The sequence below is a fragment of the Patagioenas fasciata genome, chromosome 8, assembly GCF_037038585.1.
Source record: "Patagioenas fasciata isolate bPatFas1 chromosome 8, bPatFas1.hap1, whole genome shotgun sequence".
Taxonomy (NCBI): Eukaryota; Metazoa; Chordata; class Aves; order Columbiformes; family Columbidae; genus Patagioenas; species Patagioenas fasciata.
The window spans coordinates 8,267,454-8,287,530 of NC_092527.1; the positions used below are offsets into that span (position 1 = coordinate 8,267,454).

General features: G+C 51.0%; 1 protein-coding gene across 1 annotated transcript in view; it reads left to right on the forward strand.

The window, feature by feature from the left end:
- Positions 1–20,077, forward strand: part of CDH23 (cadherin related 23) — a 202,087-nt gene that overhangs the window by 126,927 nt on the left and 55,083 nt on the right. The window contains exons 14-21 of the mRNA XM_065843253.2: positions 11,441–11,505; positions 12,051–12,288; positions 12,931–13,036; positions 13,429–13,556; positions 16,273–16,345; positions 16,625–16,741; positions 17,304–17,416; positions 19,283–19,390. Coding sequence (XP_065699325.1) covers positions 11,441–11,505; positions 12,051–12,288; positions 12,931–13,036; positions 13,429–13,556; positions 16,273–16,345; positions 16,625–16,741; positions 17,304–17,416; positions 19,283–19,390 — 948 coding nt within the window. The remainder of the gene's footprint in view (positions 1–11,440; positions 11,506–12,050; positions 12,289–12,930; positions 13,037–13,428; positions 13,557–16,272; positions 16,346–16,624; positions 16,742–17,303; positions 17,417–19,282; positions 19,391–20,077) is intronic.

Consider the following 20,077-nt stretch of genomic DNA (forward strand, 5'->3'; position numbering starts at 1 on the left):
CAGCACGCCCAACAGCAGCTTTATGCCCTACTTCCGTGGTCCTTCTCTGTGCGATAAACCCCTTAGGACAGGGATTGCTTGTGGGGCATGTTTTGCAGAGACCAGAGGAGGTCCTTACTCTGATCGAAGCTTTCAGTTGTCCTGTAACACAACTGATTGCAGTTGGGAGTTATGCATGCATTGCAACTCAACAGCAGAGTGGAGCAGGGAGCAGGCTGTCCAGTGCTCTGCAGTCTTTTGTAGCCTCTCCCAGTGCAAACCTCTCTTTTCCCCTGCCCCAAGCCCTGCTGTGCAGAGGAAAGCTGGGCTGGAGGCGGTTGAAGGTCCCACGTGGCGGCACGTTCCTTCTGAAAAGCCGGGATAAAGCAGAGTGGTCATCAGAGCTCAGTCTGAAGAAATGAGCAGGTTCTACCCCAGCTACCAACAGATATTGAAATATTATTTTTTCTTTTATTTTTCTGAAACAACTGGCCATGAAACCTTTTAATAACATCACAGAAAAAGTCAGAGAAAGAATTTCACACTTCTTGAGCAAGCAGGTAGCCAGTCTAACTTCATGCCTTCCAGGAACGAGAGGTACTGAGGACCTAAGGCTGCATCCTAAATTAACTGGGACCCTGACACCCCTGGTCAAGGGCAGCCTGGGCTGGCAGTGGCTTTTGATGGGTGCTGGCTTTCCTGATAGCAAGGAGTGGGGTGGAAGGCTGTGCCCTGGAAAGGTGCAGTGAACAAGGATGCAGAGGGCTTGGGGCTGTGTGTGATGGGAAGGACAGGGCTAGGGTGGACAAATTCGACCATAACCATGATCAGGGCCTGCCACGGGATTAGCAAACATGTTCCAGCAATGGTGACATTCTTGGGGTAAACTCCCTCAGCAGGGGAAGAACAATTGTGCAGGAGCAGGACATGAGGTGGGGACACCCAGAAGGAACGTCCTCCACTTTGAGATCTCGCCAGCGGGTGAGTTCTAGCACTAGGGAAGACCTGATGTGGCCAGTGTCTTGGTCCTGTTCGAGTCCAGAGGCAGCAGAAGCCCTCAGCTGCGTGTCCCCATACTGCTGCTACTCTCCATCCTTCTCCAAGCTCCATCATTGCTGCAGCAAGGAGTAGTACAGCTGCTTTGCAAGCTCTCATGGAGCATGTCGGCTGAGACAGGAGCAGAAAGCAAACTCTCCGGGACCTGAGCCCGATGGCTGTGAAGAGGTCTGATGCTGACCAGGTGTGAGATCCAGCTGCTCACATCTCTGCTTCTTCCTTTCCCAGGCATGGAGGGTTTGGAAGCTGTCCCCTGGGCTCCTGTCCCTGTGATGGGGCTCCCATAAGGAACAATTCGGTGCCCTAGAGAGGGGAGAGCCATTGGCATTAGATCTTTCAGCTGGGAAGCTCTTTAGGGTGGAAGAAGCTATGAAAACATGGCCTTGCTTCTGGGGTCACCAAGACCCAGCCCTGTGACCTCCCTCCAAAAGAGAGAAGAGCAGGAGAAAGGTTCAGTCCAGCATCCCTCCTGTCCTTTCAGTGATGCTCTGGCACCCCTCAGCTGGGCTCAGCTTGGTGCTGGCTTCCCAAAAGCCAGGCACGTGCCTCACTCTCCATTGCCAATGTATTTACTAGACCTGGAGGAGTGGGGAAAGGATCTAAAATGACCCAGCAGGAGGTAAGAATTAAGGGGCAGGAGGTCTCCTTAAGCTCCTCATATCCTACAGATCTGCACAGCAAAGTCCTCCTGAAAAGCTTCGATAACCAAAATCTTTAAAGCCCAAACAAGCCAAGAGTAACTTGTTTTTAACACGAGAATGCATTTGATTTGCCTTGAAGGGTCTGGAGAAAAATGATTCTCCAGGGAAGTGTGGAAAGTAATCCCAGCTCCGTGATCCCTCCTCTCCGCTGTATTTATCTTAGACCAGCTGTACTTTTAAAATACCATCTATGGGATGGTTGTGCAGAGATTTGTCCCAAATCCTTGCTGAGTTAATGACTCCCTTCTCCCTGGGACCTTATCCTGCCATGTCCTCACGAGGTTATGTGCTTTGCCTTGCTTTGATGTCCCTCTTGCCCAGAAATACCTCTGGTCTGGGATGGTGCTGGGTTCCTCCCCAGGACGACCATCCTGAAGAGAAATCAGAAGGGGATGCTGAGACTTTTCAGAGCTTTGAAATCTTCCTCCTGACCCACCATGGCATTTCCAGGTAGGCTTGCTCGTGTGCTTTCCAGAGTTATCTTCTGCAGACCCTCAGGAATATTCTGAGCATCCCCAGCCGTCTGCAGACCTCCCAGATATGAACTACGGTGCTTGATTCAACCATCAGGTATCAATGTCAGCATGGGAATGGGTTTCTGTAGCTTGTTGTATGCAGCAAAGCGGTTAAAATAAGCACCATGTTCCCTCGGGGATTGATAATCTGAATCTGTAAGACAGTCTTGTGTTTTGAAAAACACTGCTTTACCTTTTTCTTCCCCTCATTTCAGATTGTAATTTTCAGATTATTTTATACAGGTGGGGATGGGGGGGGAAGAGAAGGTCCCTCTGTCTTTTTTGCAAATGCATTAGCCTGTACATTCTTATATAAATTTGTGTATGTGTATAATTTCATATATATATATATATATATATATATATCCTGATTCACATTCTTTACTAGTCCCTTTCTGCTCCACTCTGGGGGTTGTCCCCTTCCTGATCATCATCATCCCCAAGACATCCATTCACCTGGATTCTCGCCTTCCCCCTCTCTGCCACTGCGCTTCCTCAAGAGAAGCCTTGTTAGTAAGAACCTAATGAAGTAAATGCGTTAATTAACCTTCCATTACTCTCCTCATTAAGGCAACCTTTAATTTGGTTGGCAAACTTTCTCTCCTATACCACCCAGCTGTCAGTTTTCTCCTGCTTCTTCGATCTCGCTTTGGCCTCACATCGAGGATGGGAAAATCGATCCCAGGCTGATTTTCTTTCCCCTTCTTTGCAGCCAGCTGTAAATGCCACTCAACAAGAAAGTAATAATGTAGTTTTTCCACCTTGGGACGGAAAGTTGCGGACATCAATAAGCACCTATTTAAAATGCAAATCGCTTTCTCAATCAGCCATCAGTCTACTGCTAGAGATGCTGTGGTCGGTGGGCTCCTGCATCCTGTCCAGAGCTTTGGGGTTGCTTTGGGGTGTCTGGGTTTGTCCAGCTCCAGGTGCATGTGGCTGATATGGGTGGGATGGGGCTTTGCTTGCAAAGCTGACAGGTTCCTCCAGTTGTCTGTGCAGCCTTCAGGTCTCTCCCCACTCTGCATCCCTCCATCCCCACGTTCCTCCATCCCTTTGGCCAAGGGTACCTGCTGTCCCCTAGTATCTGTGTAGCTGCTGCTGTCTTGTGTCTCTTGATGACTTCCAAAGCTTGTCTTTCTCCTTTTTTCTCCAAGGAAAAAGTGAAGGCAGGGAGCAGAAATATTTTGGGTGAAAGGCAGTAGTTGTAGAGGCTGAATGGAGGCGCTGGCTGTAGCTCTGAGCCATGTTTCTGTCTCACATGGTGATGGTGCGGACCAGCCTTGAGGGAAAGCCTGCATCACTCCGGATTTTGGGGAGCTTACATGAAGTAAGGAACATAGCCAGTAGGAGTGGGGAAATAACCTTGCAGATCAATGGCTGGGTGAAAACGTTTCCAGGGATGTGCATGCTCTAGACTTCTGTGGGGAATCAGGTGGACAATGAACCATCCCCTGCCCCGTCTGTGACTCCTGGGGCACCTCCCAGCCTTAGGAGGGCCGAGTGGTGCAGCCCATCATCTCATGAGGCATCAGTGGTCAGAAGGACAGCGTGTTGGGATGGCGATAGCACAGGGCTTCTCGACTTCTCCCAGTTGGCTGACCCTCTAAGTTTTGCTCAGGAGGTTGAGTTTGTGTTCTGTTCCACAGGGAGTCACCTCCCACACGTGTGTTAGAAGTAGCTTGTCCCAGTTGGACATTTCTGATGCCCTCCAAGCCTGGACTTGGTCCCTGCTGCCAGCCCTTCTCCCCTCCCCGTTAGCATCTTAATTGATCTTGTTGTTCTCAATCCCCCGGAGTGCTCCAACTCCAGCTGTGCTTAAACAGAACAAAATCTCTTCCTATTTCCCCACCGCTTAAAAGAAAATTGAATCCTTTATCTGCAAGAGGAGAAGCAAACTGCAAATACACGAAACAGTAAATAGTTAAATAATCAAAGCAGACGAATCCAAATTGCCTGGAAAGTTAAACATGAATGGCTTGTCTTCTCCCTGCATGCTGCTCTTTTTTATTTTTTTTTTTTTAAAGAATATGCTTGCACTCCTTGTTCCTGTTAAATATTCTTATCAATCCAGCTCTGTAAACAAAGGGAAGGGAAGGAGGGAGTTACCAGCGTGATTGACGGACCTGAAGTCCCCATCTTTCTGTCAGGGCCCAGTGCTCTCTGGCTGTGTTTATCTCTTTAATCTAAATATCAATCCGTAAGACCGAAATAGGGTGGAATAGGAATCATGACAGCCCGAGTGCTGAGGAGAGAGACACTTATTGCAGCTTTTGCAGCAACCGCCTGTCCTGATAGAGCTGTCAGGGTAAATGCATGGCTAAAGCACAGAGGTGGGAAAAAAGAAAACAAAACAAAACCAACGGCACCCAAAAAGAAAAGCCAATTCGGCATGTGAGATTGGAAAGAAAAACACGGAGAAAAGGTAGACCTGCTCCTGGTCAGATTTTATTCTGCAAAGCACAAGCTGGGCAGCAGGATTACCCATTCCCCCCACCCTTCCCAGTGTCCCAGGAGGAGATGGAGTTGGGTGGTTTTCCCTTGCTATGGGCAAGTGGTGGTTCCAGAGCTGGCTGGGGAGGAAGGGAGGATTCTTCCCAAGGTGACGCTTGCTGCCGTGCGGACACCCTGGCTTCACGCGTCCTTCTCAGGTGTCCCTTTGGGGCGAGCGCCGCTTGCACCTTGCTGCGTCCTCTCCCAGACTTGATAGCTCTGTCCTTCCCCACCTGCAAAGCTCCAGAGCCATCACCCCTGGGATTTTAACCCGTTTTCCAAGCCGCCTTCCCCCAGGCCACTGGCACCCACATCTCTCCCAAAGCAGCTGGGGCTCTGTTTCCTCGAGCACAGAGCTCCCACGTGAACCAGCACCTAGTGGGCGCCGTGAGCTGAAGCGATCCTGTGACAGCGGCAATGTCACTCTGCCGACAGGCGACCTGGTGCAGCCCCTTGGGCTGCTGACAGCTGCTGTTGGGGTGTTAAAGGGAGATTAATTTGTTTAAACTGGGTATTTGAGAGCAATGAGATGTGTAGATCAGCATCCCAAGATCCGTCACGCTAGCCAGGAGCCACTTCTGCCCTGGGCCAGAGGCTCTGCCTGTTCCTCTTGTGACTGGCCGCTGTGTCCTAACCAAAATTCTTCTGATATCTCTGGTTACAGGACCAAAACTAAGGCTCTCCACCCTCTGAAACACCTTTAAGAAGAGGCTGCTTGCTATCTGATTGAGACGGGGGTACAGTTTCCAGCTCCTGGGCAGGGAGGACACTGTCTTCCTAGGGCTCAACCCACAGCTTCTGGAGCACAGCTTTCCTTGGGCTGAACAAGGAGCATCCCCATTGCTCTCTCCTGGAACAGCAGGGATGTATTTGGGGCTTAATACTCCTTGCAGACAAGCTAAAAAGCTTGCACTCTGGCTGGGTTTGCTTCACACTCAGAGCAACCACAAACTGTGTCTAGTCTCAGAGTGAATAATCTTAATTCCTGCTGGAGAAATGTTGGGGTTTGCCATTACCTTTCTCCGGGCAGAGATTCAACATGTTTGTGTCCATGTCCAGGCAAGGAGTGGCTCATCTCTTCCCTCCTCCTTTGCTCTTGTCCCCTCTGTCCTCGCTGTACCCCAGATGATGCTCGTCACCTGGATGAAATGGAGTTGCAGATGGTGGGAGGCGTGACCGTCTTCCAGGAACTCTCGTAAATACTTCAAAGATCATTGAGGATTTATGTTTCCTCCACTGGATTTTGACCTTAATTTCTTCCATTTTGCTGGGCTGTAAAATTCATTAGAGACTCAAAAGCAAAGTGATTGAGATGTCAAAGCCAAGCAACTGTGTGGTTATTTAATCTATCAGATGTGCTGCTTGCCATTTAGTTGGACAACAGGAGAATATGAAATCAATATGGTTCATTAGCACAGTACTTGCACCCAGCTCCAGTAAAACCCACCTCGATGGGCGTCTAGATAGTCTTGAGATCCCCTTGTGTGGTACAAACCATCGCTCGAGACGTTTGCTTCTCTTGCTCAAGTGCCATCTTCTGTCGGCTCATGTTTTAAACACCAGTCTCCAGCCATTGCAACAGCCTGACTACAGTAAATTATTCCCTACTAAATCAAGGCTGCCCAGGCAAGTGTTAACCTGGCTTGCAAGGAGCTGTTGCAGGGAACACTGTTATAAAACACAATCAAGGAGGCTGTTGCTCTCCCCGGTGGCTGGCAGAAGAGGTGGGGAAAAGCTCTGCAGTTCCCAGGGGGGTTGATTGGCTATTTTTTTCCCCCCCAACCAGGCTCAACGCAGCTCTTTGGGGTCATTAGTGGCGATTGAACTCCCAGCTCGATGCAGACCTCGTGTTCTGGAGATGCTGGGGGGGTGAAGGTGGTGGGGTAGCCCAGCATCACCCCAGTTCCCACTCTCACTTCACTCCTTTTCAATCATGTCCCCGGGCTTGGGCGCGGTGGTGCCGGATGACTCCGTACTCACCTGATTGCTGCCTCCCACCAGGCAACTGCTCTTTAAAGGCTGGGGAAGAATGCGGTTAGGGGCAGGAGATGACAAACCAAGAGCTGTTTTCCACCTGGAAAGGGCGTAATGGCTTTAAGTAGATTTTTCCATTGGTTTTCCTGATCTGGTTTTGCAGCCTGACCGATTGCTTCTCCTGGAAGATTTTGGCCCATCACATTCCTGTTCCCTACATCACAAATCCAATCCTAGCCCGGGTGGATACCTGAGGCTGGCTGTTATTCTTCCGGGACCTGCAGTTTGCAATAGGTTGTGTTTAAGAAGGGGTGCTTGCTGCTTAAGATGTGCAGGTTTGGATGGCTTCAAAACTCATACTGATGGCAGGGCATCCTCCCCGCCCTAGGCTACTTGTACCATGGTCTGAGCAGCCCATGGCTGCCCACTCTCCCTTGAGGAGTGACCGCGTTGCCTCATTTTCCTTGAAAACTGGAAAAAAGAGTAGGAAGCAGATGTGAATCCCCCTTCCATTTGCTTTCTCCCATGGGACAAGCCCGAGGAATCTCACTGGTGCCTTGGCCTCCCCGCTGCCCACCCAGTATGTCCAGGGGAGCAGACAGTGACAGGACGGGACTCCCTCCCAGCCACTCCAGTGCCCTGACAGCTTTTTGACATGGGATAATTGCTTTCCTGCTACGACTCTTTTAAACAGAGAGCTTCTGGCCAAAGCAATTTGCTCCACATCAATTTTTGTTATTTCCTGATCTCTGTATGTGAGGTCGGGGAGGGAAAAGAAAGAGGGAGAATGAGAACAAACCAAACTGGGACCTGCTCCTACAGCCCTGCAAGATGGAAAATGGGAAGGATTTGGTTTCTTTGATGCCAATGGAGGCATCTTCATGCAGGCAGGACATGGCAGCAAGAAATTGTCCTTCCAACTTGCTTTTGCTCACCCCCGCAACCAACCTCCAGCTGCTCATCCCTCTCCAACAGGTTTGGGGGAAGAATTAGCAGTCCTGGGGGCTCCATGGGGAATCTGTGCTGCCCCAAAGGGCTCTTCTTGCCTCTTTAAACCCTTTCTTGCTCCTCCCGCTGCATCCTCTAGCTCTGCTGTGAGTTGAGTTAATCTTGAGCAGTTTAAGGAGTCGTTGAGTGGGGCCGGGCGGATGATGAATGTTGAAACCATTACCAGCGATGCTCCGCGGAGCTGTTTAAAACGGAATTCTCCCATGTAGATTTCTACTTCATCAATCCTGATGACATGTCAAACATTGCTATTGTTTCCTGAACAAATTGGATGACGTGCCCTTTCCTGCGGATTCGCCAGCTCCTCGCTTTTGTCTCCGGCTCTGCCGGCTGGCGAGCGGGTGGGGAAGGGATGGGGAAGGATAGACACGATGGCCCACAGCAGGACAAAAGGGAAATGTCACAAATGTTTGTCCTTAGGGGATGTAGATGGGTGGAGAGCTGGGTTCTGGGTATTTTTATACACCTGTGATTCTGGTGCCAGGTACCTATGCTGTGCTGCGGCTCCATAAATTACTCCCTTGGATTATCCAGGCTTCCTCTTCTTGCCACTCTCCCGGAGTTAAGCTGCGCAAATGTGGGTTTTCTTTAAATGGACTGTGCCAGTGACAGCTCATAAAAAGTACAGATGTGGACCTGCGTTTTCATCCTGCCCTTTTTCAGGCTTCAGTGGGCAAATCCTGCTTTAATATTCTGGGCAGGAGAGGAGCAGCCGTAAAAGCCATTTGATTGCTTCTCCAGGTGGAACCCCAGGAAACTTCAGGCAGATGCCTTTCCTCCCCCGGCTGTGGGGACGGATGCATGCATGCCAGGGGCTGCAGCCATGGGAAAACAGCTGGCACCCAGGGATTGCGAAAGACCCCACAGAACAATCAGCTCGGTGGGATCTGGGTATTTTATATGCAGGTTCCATGTGCTCCCTGGGAGCCCTCGGGATGGCTTTGCAAAGGGAGCGTGTGTTGCCTCTCCCCGGGGGTTTGAGCATCTGTTTCACCCTGGGGGGAAAACGTTTGGTAACACAGGAACAAGCGTAGCTCCGGCATTCACTATGCTGAGCGTGCATGGTTTGCTTTTTCTACATATTCCCTGCCACGCTCAAGTAACCTGCACCGCTGCCCTGCGTTATGTCTGTGATATTCCATTGCCAGGAAAGCCATCAAGCAGGCATCCCCTCCTGCCTCCCCCAGTGTAATTAATTAGCCCAGCTGCTGAGGTGGTGTATGGGGCAGAATTGGGCTGCCTGGCCTCTTGGCTCCTTGTGAGTGGGTCACTTTGCCTTCCTTGCAGTTTTGGCTGGCCTAGCATCACCCCATTTTGGGGTCCAACCCCGTCTTGGCTCCCCAGGGCCCCAGCACACCGAAGAGCTCTGTGCTAACCTTCTTTTAACCTTCCTACTTCCCTATATTTTTTTCCCTCAGCAGAAGAAAATTACACTTTCCCAGCATTGTCTGTCACTGCAATAAGCACTTACAAGTGCAATTGTACAGGGCCAAATGAAAGGAATTAGTTTTTGCCCGTGCTTTGTGGTACTGTCAGGCCCCCCTGTAAATTATTATCTCATCACCAGCTGATCCAGGTGAATGGAAAATGTTGTTTTCTCGGCGCTGCTATCACACCAGCCACCTAGGGATTAATGGGACCAAGAGGTTGTGAGCACAGAAGTAACGGTTGGTAAAAATCATGGCAGGGAGGTCAAGGGCCTGCTTGTACCAGGGGATGCTGAGGATACCGATATTAATTAGCTGAGGGAAGCTGGGGTGGGCAGAGAGTAGATTAACTCCTTTCCTCCTCAGGTGTTTCCATTCAGAGGTGCCTAGAAAAGCAGCCAGGCTCTGCCTGGGATGGGGCATCTCCGTAGATGTCCTTGCTGGTGTCCTCTAATGAGCAAGATGTACCCCAGAAGAGGTTTGCCCCCCTGGAGCAGGTGCTTCTCGCTCAATGGGCATCTCCTCAGGCAGATTTTGGCAGGTTTGTTCCATTTTACTGAATGCAATTGCAGTGCATGTGAGAAGTAAATTGCATCTTAACAGTGGAGAGGAAAATCGGGGAAAATCAGTAGGTCTGAAAGGTTCCACCATTGCACCCTTCAGCTAGCGTGAAGCAGGAGGAATTCATCACCCGAGCTGGGGGAGGTGTTTGGGGAGAACAAAATGAATGAATTTGGGCTGGTTTTCATGGCTTTTCCTCTCTGCCACCCTGTGGTGTGGCAGGTAAGCAGGGCAAAGCGGTTTGATGTGCTCAAGCTCCTACTTTGCTATCAAGGGTAATCAAGGCCATCGATAAATCAGGAAAGTTTTGGGAACAGGTTGTGTTCTGTGCTGGTCCTAAAATACAGCCTTCTGATGGTATCTGGACATAAAATGTGTTTTTGACCCTGCTTTTTCACAGGCCTGTTGGTGTGTAAGTAATCCAGACAGGACTCTATTTAGAAAATATACTGGGGGAGAGAAAGGATATTTTGGGACTTGTATTCCGCTTTCCTCACCTAAAAATAAAATTTTCTGCTCCTTTTTCCTGCCACTCCTCATGCATATTTTATATATTCATTAGAGAAAAGACTTTAAAACAGACATAAATCTCGCCTTGCTCATCCAGAACTGACACACGGAGTTTTGCACGCCTTCCCCAGAAGGTGCTGGTTGCTTGACCGTGACCAGGCTGCTCCAGGGGTGTCTGGAGGGAGCTGCTCATGGAAAACAGAAGTCTAAATCCCTTTCCCTGCTTTTCCTGGTCTGTATTTTACCTGGCGGGGGGGGAGTTTTGAAGTGGGATAGGTTTTTATTTCTCTCCCCACAGCTCCAGGCATACTGCCATGTGGAGTCCAGCTCTTGGGCATGCTGAGGTTGGGGTGGGTGGCCTGCAAGAATCACAGAATTCCAGAATGTCAGGGGTTGAAAGGGACCTCAAAAGCTCATCCAGTGCAACCCCCCCGCCGGAGCAGGAACACCCAGCTGAGGTTCCACAGGAAGGTGTCCAGGCGGGTTTGAATGTCTGCAGAGAAGGAGACTCCACAACCTCCCTGGACAGCCTCGTCCAGGCTCTGGCACCCTCACCGGGAACAAGTTTCTTCTCAAATTTAAATGGAACCTCCTGTGTTCCAGTTTGCACCCATTGCCCCTTGTCCTGTCACTGGTTGTCACTGAGAAGAGCCTTCCTCCATCCTCCTGACACTCACCCTTTCCATATTGATCCCCATGAATGAGTCCCCCCTCAGTCTCCTCTTCTCCAGCTCCAGAACCCCAGCTCCCTCAGCCTTTCCTCACACGGGAGATGCTCCACTCCCTTCAGCATCTTGTTGGCCGCGCTGGACTCTCTCCAGCAGTTCCCTGACCTTCTGGAACTGAGGACCTTGAGGACTGAGAAGAATTGTCCACAGAGACCTTTATTTCACATGTGCTTGCCAGATTAGCTCAGTGTGTCAGGGAAAGTAAGCAGGCATCCAGTTTCTCACTGCGAAAGGTTTTGGGAGCGATACTGAGAGATGTTGATGGAGGGCTGGTGTGAGTCAGGGAGACTCTAGATAACCCAGGAGAGCACAGACGTCCCAGTCCCGCATCTCTTGAGTGACAAATGGCAGCATGTGAGGTCTGCGCTGATGCTGGCCTGTTGGTACCTGGGTAGAAGGGGAGGTAAAGAAGATGTAATGGATTCTCTAGTGTGTGTAACGCGGTGTTACCGTAAATACCTTCATTTATTAATTAACTTTTATTTTTCTAGGCAACTGACAATGATGTGGGCACGTATGGGAGAGTCAGTTATTTTTTCAGCGATGACCCTGACCGGTAAGTGTGACCAAGCCACCAGCATGACCTCTGTTCTTCAAAATCCCCTTCTAATCTGGCTAAAAACTCACATGGCAATAAGGGCATTTATTACATCCTACCTGCCAGATACCATGTGAAAACCCCACCATGCTGTCTCCCAAAGGGGTGAGTTACCTTCAGTACATGCCCGATGCTCAGCACGTTTAATCACTTTTTTAATTCAGGATGTACAGGTGCTGGCGTGCTTGGGACTGACAAATGTATTTACCAGTGAGTTGTTGGCCCTGGGGCACCATGTGCCACCCACCTGTGCTGGGTGGCTGGGGGAGGCTGCCCAGCAGAGGGGATTCTGGAGGCCTCTGAGCCCACTTTCTCAGCACTGAAGGTTTCTACCCCACCACCTGCACCGAGCTCTTGAAGATGCTCTGGGACTTAATATCCCTCAGAAGCAAGCTGTGACCTTCACCCATGGCAGCGATAGCTGTCAGGCTGCTACCACCCCAGCTCTCCGTCTCCAGCATGCAGTCACCAGGGCTTTGCCCCCTCCTCTCCTGTCCCCTCAGTTTCTCGCTGGACAAGGACACGGGTGTCATCCTCCTGACAGCTCGGCTGGACTTTGAGACCACCCAGCGCTACACCCTGACTGTCATCGCCCGGGACGGCGGCGGTGAGGAGACAACAGGACGCGTCAGGATCAACGTCCTCGATGTCAACGACAATGTCCCCACCTTCCAGAAGGAGGCGTACCTGGGGGCCCTGCGAGAGAATGAGCCCTCCGTCACCCAAGTGGTCCGGCTCCGGGTGAGGGACCAGAGTGGCTCCTCCGCTTGGAATGTGTGGTGGGGAGATGGGTGCAAGTTAGGTCCCCATCCATCATCCTGCTGTCTCCCTCCTAAAAATGTGTTGTGCTTTGCTGCCGAGTGCAATGGGGTGCGGTGCTGCAACCATGGGCTGCCTCCCTCCTCCTGCTCTCTTATAAGTCCCATGCCTATACGGCATCCCCAGGACCTGGGGCTTCTCCCAGGGCAAAGGCGCTGCCTCTGTGTGGCCTTGCTCTTCTCAATCAAGTCCACAGGCACTGAGAGGAAGGTGCTCTGTTTGTTGGTGGAGATGTTAACCTCTTCTGTGGAATTCAGGCAGGCAGGAAAGATTGCTCCTTCAGCATAGGAATAAATTTTTTTGTGATGCAGTTCCCTCCCTGGGGCCAAACTGGGTGAGTGCTGCAGGAAGGCAGAAGTGGGGAACCTGGTAAGTCCTTCCTCAGAGGTGCAATGGGAGGAGAAACTGGTTTACAAACCTCCTGGAGGCCCCTGCTGAGTGCATCTTCCTCCGTTGCTCTTCTGCCCTTGGGCCCAGTCAACACCTCCCATCCTCTCGGCTCCCTCCCGTTGCACATCACCAACCCAGCTCCTGTGACACTGACTGACTCTGCTCGTTCCCCAGGCATCCGATGAGGACTCCTCTCCAAACAACCAGATCACATACAGCATCGTGCAGGCGTCTGCCTTCCGCGACTACTTTGACATCGCGGTGTTGGATGGGTATGGAGGTAAGCGCTGGTGGCAGAACCGGTGTGCCCCCAATGAGCAACAGCAGCTTGAGCTGCCCTTACACCCCTGCAAGCCATTGTGTCAGCAGGCGTTAAAGAAGGTGCTCCGACAGCTCCTCTGCTTGTCCTGACCTCTCCTGCAACACGGTGGTTTGCAGCGGGGCTTGAACTGAGATGCTGCAGAGCTGTGTTTCTGTGTGTGTGTGGCTCACTCTGGGTTAGGCCAGTGCAAGGAGCTCAGTATGTCCAGCACTAACGTTTTTGGGACATTTGCATCTCCAGCAGCCACTGTTGGCCCTGGGAAGGTGGTGTGCGTGGGCCACACAAGCCTACCTGCTGTCCTGCTCGGTACATGAATGCCCCTTTGACCGCCCCGCTTTGCATCCTTCCAGTGATCAGTGTGAACCACCCCCTGGACTATGAGCAAGTGGCCAATGGGGTTATTTACCTGACTGTGATGGCCAAGGATGCTGGCAACCCACCGCTCAACAGCACCGTCCCCGTCACCATCGAGGTGTTTGTAAGTACGATCCTATCGTGGTTTCCCTGAAACTGCTCTATAGCAGCGCTCTCCAGCAGCTAATCCAGCAGCTCTCCAGCAGCTCTCCAGCAGCTAATCCATCAATAACCCAACAAGGTTATCCCACCCCGTGGATGTGTACGTCCAAATTGCAATTACATGTGGCTCATATACGTGTTGTATATGTTATCCGTGCTAGTTCAAGAAACGCTGTCCCTGACATTTGGTAAGGTGTGAGTGATAGAGGGGGCGAGTAAGAGGGACAGACAAGTTGTTCCTACCACAAGTTGTTCCTCCCTCCCCTTGACCGTGCACGATGCACAGGGAGGCTGCGGGAAGGAGCCCCAGCTAACCAAAAGGTGAGGAGCAGAGCTGGGCATGGGGTGGAGATCCACCCTCTGTCCTTGCTTTCCACTGAGGAGTTCACTGAGCACCCAGTGAGCCCTTCTCTCAGCGCGCAGGGATGCTCGCTGCAGCTCAGATGCAGAGGAGGGTGCTTTGGCCGCGTATTAGCACTTGTAGTGTCGAAAATTATCTGTTCCTGAATCAATCACAGGCTGTTGCTTGTTTATCTCCCCAGTGCCAACTGTCCCAGCCACGCTGCGGGCTTTGCCGCGCAGCTCAGGCTCCAGCACTAGGTGCAAACCTCCTTGAGGAGGGGTTGCTACTGGGAGAGGTAAAGCTTCACAGCCTTCCTCAGGAAGATTAGATCAGATTGTTGCTTTGAGGCGCATTGTGGTTCGAGGACATCTGGAGGGGGAGGTATCAGTGATGGAGACAGTTTGCTTGGTGACCCGTCAGTCTCGTGGTGATGGGATCTAAGCCAGGCTGGCAGCAGCATCAGTCTCTGAAGATGAAGACAAAGTCCACGGTGCTCTAGGATGTGAACGAAGTCCCATCAGCATGCCTGTCCTCCAGCAACTTCCGTGGGCTCAGGAGACTGGGAATAAGGCAGTGCTGGTGGGGGGGGGTTAATGTGGTTAAATACATCCTTCCTGTGCTGTGCTTTAAACAGCATAAACCTCTCTTTCTAAAGACTTCCATGGATCATCTCCTCTGGGTTCAGTCTGTATGCTGGCGGGGTTTAAGTAGCTGTCACTTTTCCCACTCTCAACCAAAGGGACTTTCTCTCAACTGGAAAAAAGAAAAACAAAAAAAAGGCAGAAAGTAGGAAGAAAATGAGAAGGAAGTGTTTCACAACGCCACTTGAGGAACAAGAGCCATGAAAAGGCAGAACAAGAGTGAGTGTGGAGGGAGGTAATTTTTTTTCATCCTTTGGTTGTTGGTTTTTAATAAAGAAGTCAAACTTGCCTTGTAGATATCCCATTAGGGGACAATACGCTTTTGTAGAGGCAGCCGCCGAATCAGAACTAATAGCTCGGGCCACACTGGGATCCGGGGAAATATCACTGCTAATAAGTTCCTGCCTCAGTCCCTGCCGCTGTGTTTGGAGCGGTGAGCCGACGGCTGGGAGCTCAGCCAGCTCCGGCTGCAGGTTGCACACAGCCATGTGTTCCATCTCTTGTTTCCTTTGCCTTTAACCTGCCCACAGCTCCCGGGTTTTCCCCATGGGGATGACCCAGACCCAAGTCTTCGAGGAGGAGAAGGAGGGACATGCAGAGGGTGATTTCCTCATTACTCTCAGAGGAGATGCGGTGAGAGCTGAGTGGTGCAAAGGCTGATTAAAGGCCACCTGCTTCCGGCAATGAAAGCAGAGGATGGCAATTTAATTGGAGTACGATGGGCATCGTTGGTACGTGAAATTGCCTCAAATATCAAGTTTGGTGGCAGCAGAAGCAGCTAAGCCTGCAGGTCCATCAGCCGTCTCCAGGTAGAAAACATTTCCAGGTAGACAACGTCTCCAGAGCAGTCCCAGGGAAACGACAAAGTCCATAACGGTGTTTTGATGTCCTGGTGGCTCCAACCTCCCTTCCGTAGGCAGCTGGGTTTGGTTCATTAAAGGCAGATTCTTAACATTGTTTAAACAGCATTTAAAGCCACCCCGGGGAAGCTTTAAACTGGTCCGAAATCTGTTTTGAGGGATGTTGCGAGGAATTGCTCCTGCCTGTTTCACCAGGCCAGCCATAGTCACTGGCAAAAACAGGCTTGGAGGGAGCACATCAGTCTACAAAACAGCTTCCCCCTCACCAAAATAAACACTGTAGCTGCTCTCTGCAAACACCCGCAATGTTCCTCCATTTACACAAAGGCAGACCAAGCTCAGCAGATCCCCTGCTCAGTCCGATCTGCATGGTGACCTCATGGATGGGATGACCCACAGCTTTAAGCCACCTGTGTCATGGTCCGAGAGAGGGGAGCGGGTCTGTGCATGATACTGCTGAGCTTCGTGAGGCGTCTGACTCTTCCCAGGGCTTGTGGTGGTGGCAGGAGCAGCTCAGAGGATGCTCAGCTGCAAATGGCTGCAGTTCCTCGGACATATTGCATGTTGCCCAGAATGCTGGATAATGAATAGTTGGTGTTGCCCGTGCTGTATGGCTCAGCAAAGTCACTGACAACTGGCTTGTCTGAACCCCAGCTGCCTCCACTATGAAATCATGTGCTCAGACCTCTGATGCCATCTTCCCCATGCTGATGTCTTGAGCTGGTCACGTCTTGAGAAGCAGCTGGCCAGGAGCATCCCCCTTCCAGACTTTTTCAGCTATTTGACCATTTTGCCTTTTTCCCAACCAGCTTCTCGACCTTCTCTTTGCTTCAGGATGAAAACGACAACCCCCCCACGTTCAGCAAGGCCTCCTACGTTATAGCTGTCATGGAGGACATCATGGCAGGTACAGAACGTGCCCCTGCTCCTTCTCCAGGCTCGCAGAAGGGACCTGGTGGTCTTCCAGCTGGAATGGGGTGGGTGATGGCTTTTTGGGGAGGTAAAAACCAGACCTGGCAAAGTTTCATAGCCATGAGGTCTGGAGGTTTGGCTGTACTGTGCAGGCAATGGAGGGGACACCTTGGCCAAGTGACCTGCAGGAATGGTGTGGGGGGACAGGACAGCTGAGAAGAGCTGCTTCAGGCTGTGAATACCCATCTCAGCCCTCATTTCTGCCTCTCCCAAGGAGCCACGGTGCTGTTTCTCAATGCTACAGACATGGACCGGTCCAGGGAGTATGGGCAGGAGTCGATCATCTACTCCCTGGAGGGCTCCTCACATTTTCGGATCAATGCTCGCTCGGGTGAGCCTCTGTACACGCTCTCCCTGTTTTCTTCCCAGTTCCCTCTCCTGAATTTCCCTCGGTTTCCTTCCCCATCATTTTTCCTCTTTTCTCTTCTCTCCTTCCTCCACCTGATCCTCCTCTTCCCCCAACAGTCTGCTTAGGAGAAACACAATTTAAGGGATTCACCAGATTTCAGACCTCAGCATTTGCTCAGTCACTGTGAGCGCTTTGGCAGAGACATTGGTGGGAGCTCAGCTCCTGGTGGGAGTGATGCCCAAGAAAAGGCTTTGGCTGAAGGGCTTATGTTAGCTAAGGAGCTGCTGCCCCCCTTCCCTTTTTGGGTTTGTTATGGGCAGAAAAGAGCATGAGGGACTGCAGGCAGTGGGAGGACATGATACAAAGTTTGCAGGAGCTTGCTGACAAGTTGACCCTTCCAGGACCCGTCTATTCGAAACTGAATCAGAAGAAAGAGACGATTTGTGAAGGAACCTGTCTCTGGTTTTGAGTGGCCCTTTTTTTTCCACCAATGCCCTACTTGCGCTATAACATCTCTAATCTCTCTCATCTCCCGTTGCTGCAGGAGAAATCACGACGACATCTTTGCTGGACCGGGAGGCCAAATCCGAATACATCCTCATTGTACGGGCAGTGGATGGAGGCGTGGGCCACCACCAGAAGACAGGCATTGCTATGGTGAGTGCGTGAAGGAGCAAGTCCCTTCTCCTTGAGCCACTGGTGCTCGTCTGGGTCTGCCCAGGCGCTGATGCTTCAGTTCCCCATGCTAGCAGTGTTTAATTCTAGCTGTGTGAATGGGTAAAGAACATACGGTGGTGTCTGTCCTCTGGGCTGCCCCACCACTGCTCACAGCCCTTGCAGAATGACTGACCAGGCTGTGTAGACCTTGAAATTTGGCTTGCTTTCCTCGCCAGTCATTCATCCAGGAACCACTTGACCTTCCAGTGCTTTGCGTGTCCAGCTCTCCATGCGAAGGCAGTAACGGGTACCTATTCCACCTGCAGCACAGCTCCCTTTGTTCATGCCTCTTGAGAAAATGCTTAGTTGGACGGCCTGCAGGCACACTTTGTTGTTCCTTGCTGACTACTATTCACATGCTGCCTAGATCAAGGGTTTCCTGGGCTCCTCAGAAGGCTCTGGTGGAGGTGCAGGCCATTGTACTGCAGATTGAAGCCTACTGCTTTGCCTTGCCCTTTGCAGATGTCAGGGAGACCCGTCGTTTGCAAAGGTTTTGTAAAAGTCTTTGAAAATATCGGGAGGTCAGAATGCAAGGATCCACCTCACACTGCTCAAGGCAGCATGTTGGTTTGGATGTTTCATAACATTTGGGTGCTCTTGCTCCTGGAATGCTTGGTCAGGTTGCACAAGAGATGCCCCACGCTGAGGGCAATGCAAAGAAATATTGTGTTTGTGTTGAAGAGATCCCTAAAATAATTGTCACTACTGCTGAGGGCCATCAGGAGGTGTATGATCCAGGGAGTATGTTAGAAGCGATGTATGGAACAACTCAGAGGGACACGATGACTTTGGCTGGGCAATGGCACGGCCAGTTGGATGCTGGGTTCCCCTTTGGGGCTCTAGATGAGATTATGTTCTCCTCATAGCTTTATCAAAAAGAAAACAAGGGTTTTGCAACAGATTGCAATTAGGAAAAAAAAGAAATGGATCAAAGTTCCTAAAAGGTTAAAAAATGTTAAAAGTCTGTGAGAAGTGGGTGGTTGATTGCTGTCATTAGCAAGGATATATGCCTGGGACTCAAAGCTGGTCCCTACAATGACTTTTAAGCTGCGGGGCATGTCCCTGGGGACTGTGGTGTCCAGCTCAGTCTTTTCTACCACGGGGTGGCACCAGCAGCTCAGCTTGATGTGGCTGTAGGACCCATGGCTGGGGAGCACAGGAGACCCCAGGAGAAGCTCCATGGAGACACCGTGCTGCCCCCCGTCCTGCTTCCCTTCAGCTGCAGCTCTTCCCTCGGGCACCTTTACGGACTTGCAGACTGGATGAGAAGGGGTGATGCGGGGAGGTGCGATACTCGCAGGCAATAGACTCCATCTCACGTTCTTGCTACTGTCACTGAGGTGCTGTTTCTCACGTTGGAAATGCAGCTAGGTGACACTTCAGGGCACAGTCCTCTCCTGTGTTCGCTTGTCTTTGCACCTCCCACCCCCCTGTTACTGTACCATCTCCTAATTTGTCTTTTTTTGTTGTTTTTAATGCTCCCACTGTGCCCTGTTCCCCGCCCCTCCCCCCCACAAGGACTGATTTGCACCCCCCTCTCGGTGAAGCAGCTGCTCGAAAACATACCTCATGCCTCTGTGGTTGCTTTAATTGCAAGGCAATAAGTAGATGTGAGCCAAACCAAGATCAGATATGCCAAGGAGCTTTGGCTGTGGAGATGCAGGAGGTCGTTTTTCTGCAGGTTTTGCCTCTGGAGGGTGAACACATGCTGGGAACCTGATGTTGATGTATATCCAGCAGGACACGCTGTTCTGCCCCAGAAACCAATATCGCCTGATGCAGGACGGCTTGCTTGCTCTCTTGCAGGTGAACATCACGCTGCTGGACATCAATGACAACTATCCCTCATGGAAGGATGAGCCATACTTCATTAACCTGGTGGAAATGACCCCCCCGAACTCAGATGTCACCACGGTACGTGTAAGGGAAGGCAGCTGTTGCACTAAATGCCTCCTCTTTTCACCCAGTGAAGTTACCTGCTTGGCTGGAGCAGGGAGTCACCTCCTAACCGATGTCACCTCCAGCCAAGCACCACCCTGCAGAAATCCATGTAAAAGGTTACTCCCGAACTGCCTCACTGTTGCCCATCCCATGTGTGTTTCTCCTCTCTGCTGGGACTTTTTTTCCTCCCCCTCCAAATTGTGTTTTAGCCAAATTCTCCTTTTCTTTGCCTCGCCTGTGACCTCCTTCAAAGACCTCTCTGAAAGACATTGATTTACAGCCTTTCAAGTCCCTCTGGTGAAATGAAAGAGAAGGAGAGAGGGAGGCTTGCACTCCATCACGCTAGGAGAAGAATGACGAGCACGAGACGGAAAATAAATGAGGGAAAAGTGAAGAGAAACCACAAAATCATATAAGGGGGAAGGCTCTGAAAGAAAAAGAGTTGGGGGGGAGAAAGGTCTGGCAGCACAGCCCAAGCCAGAGCACAGCAGTTCTCTCTCTTCCGTGCGGCTCCAGCCATGCTGTTCAGCACCTGCTAGAAATCGCCTTTGCCTTTAACATCCCAGTTAGTTGCTGGGAAAATAATTATTGTTTCACTGTCACAATGTAAATTCAGCAGCGGGGAGCAGGAAAGTTACAAGAACAACAAAGTTGTTAATT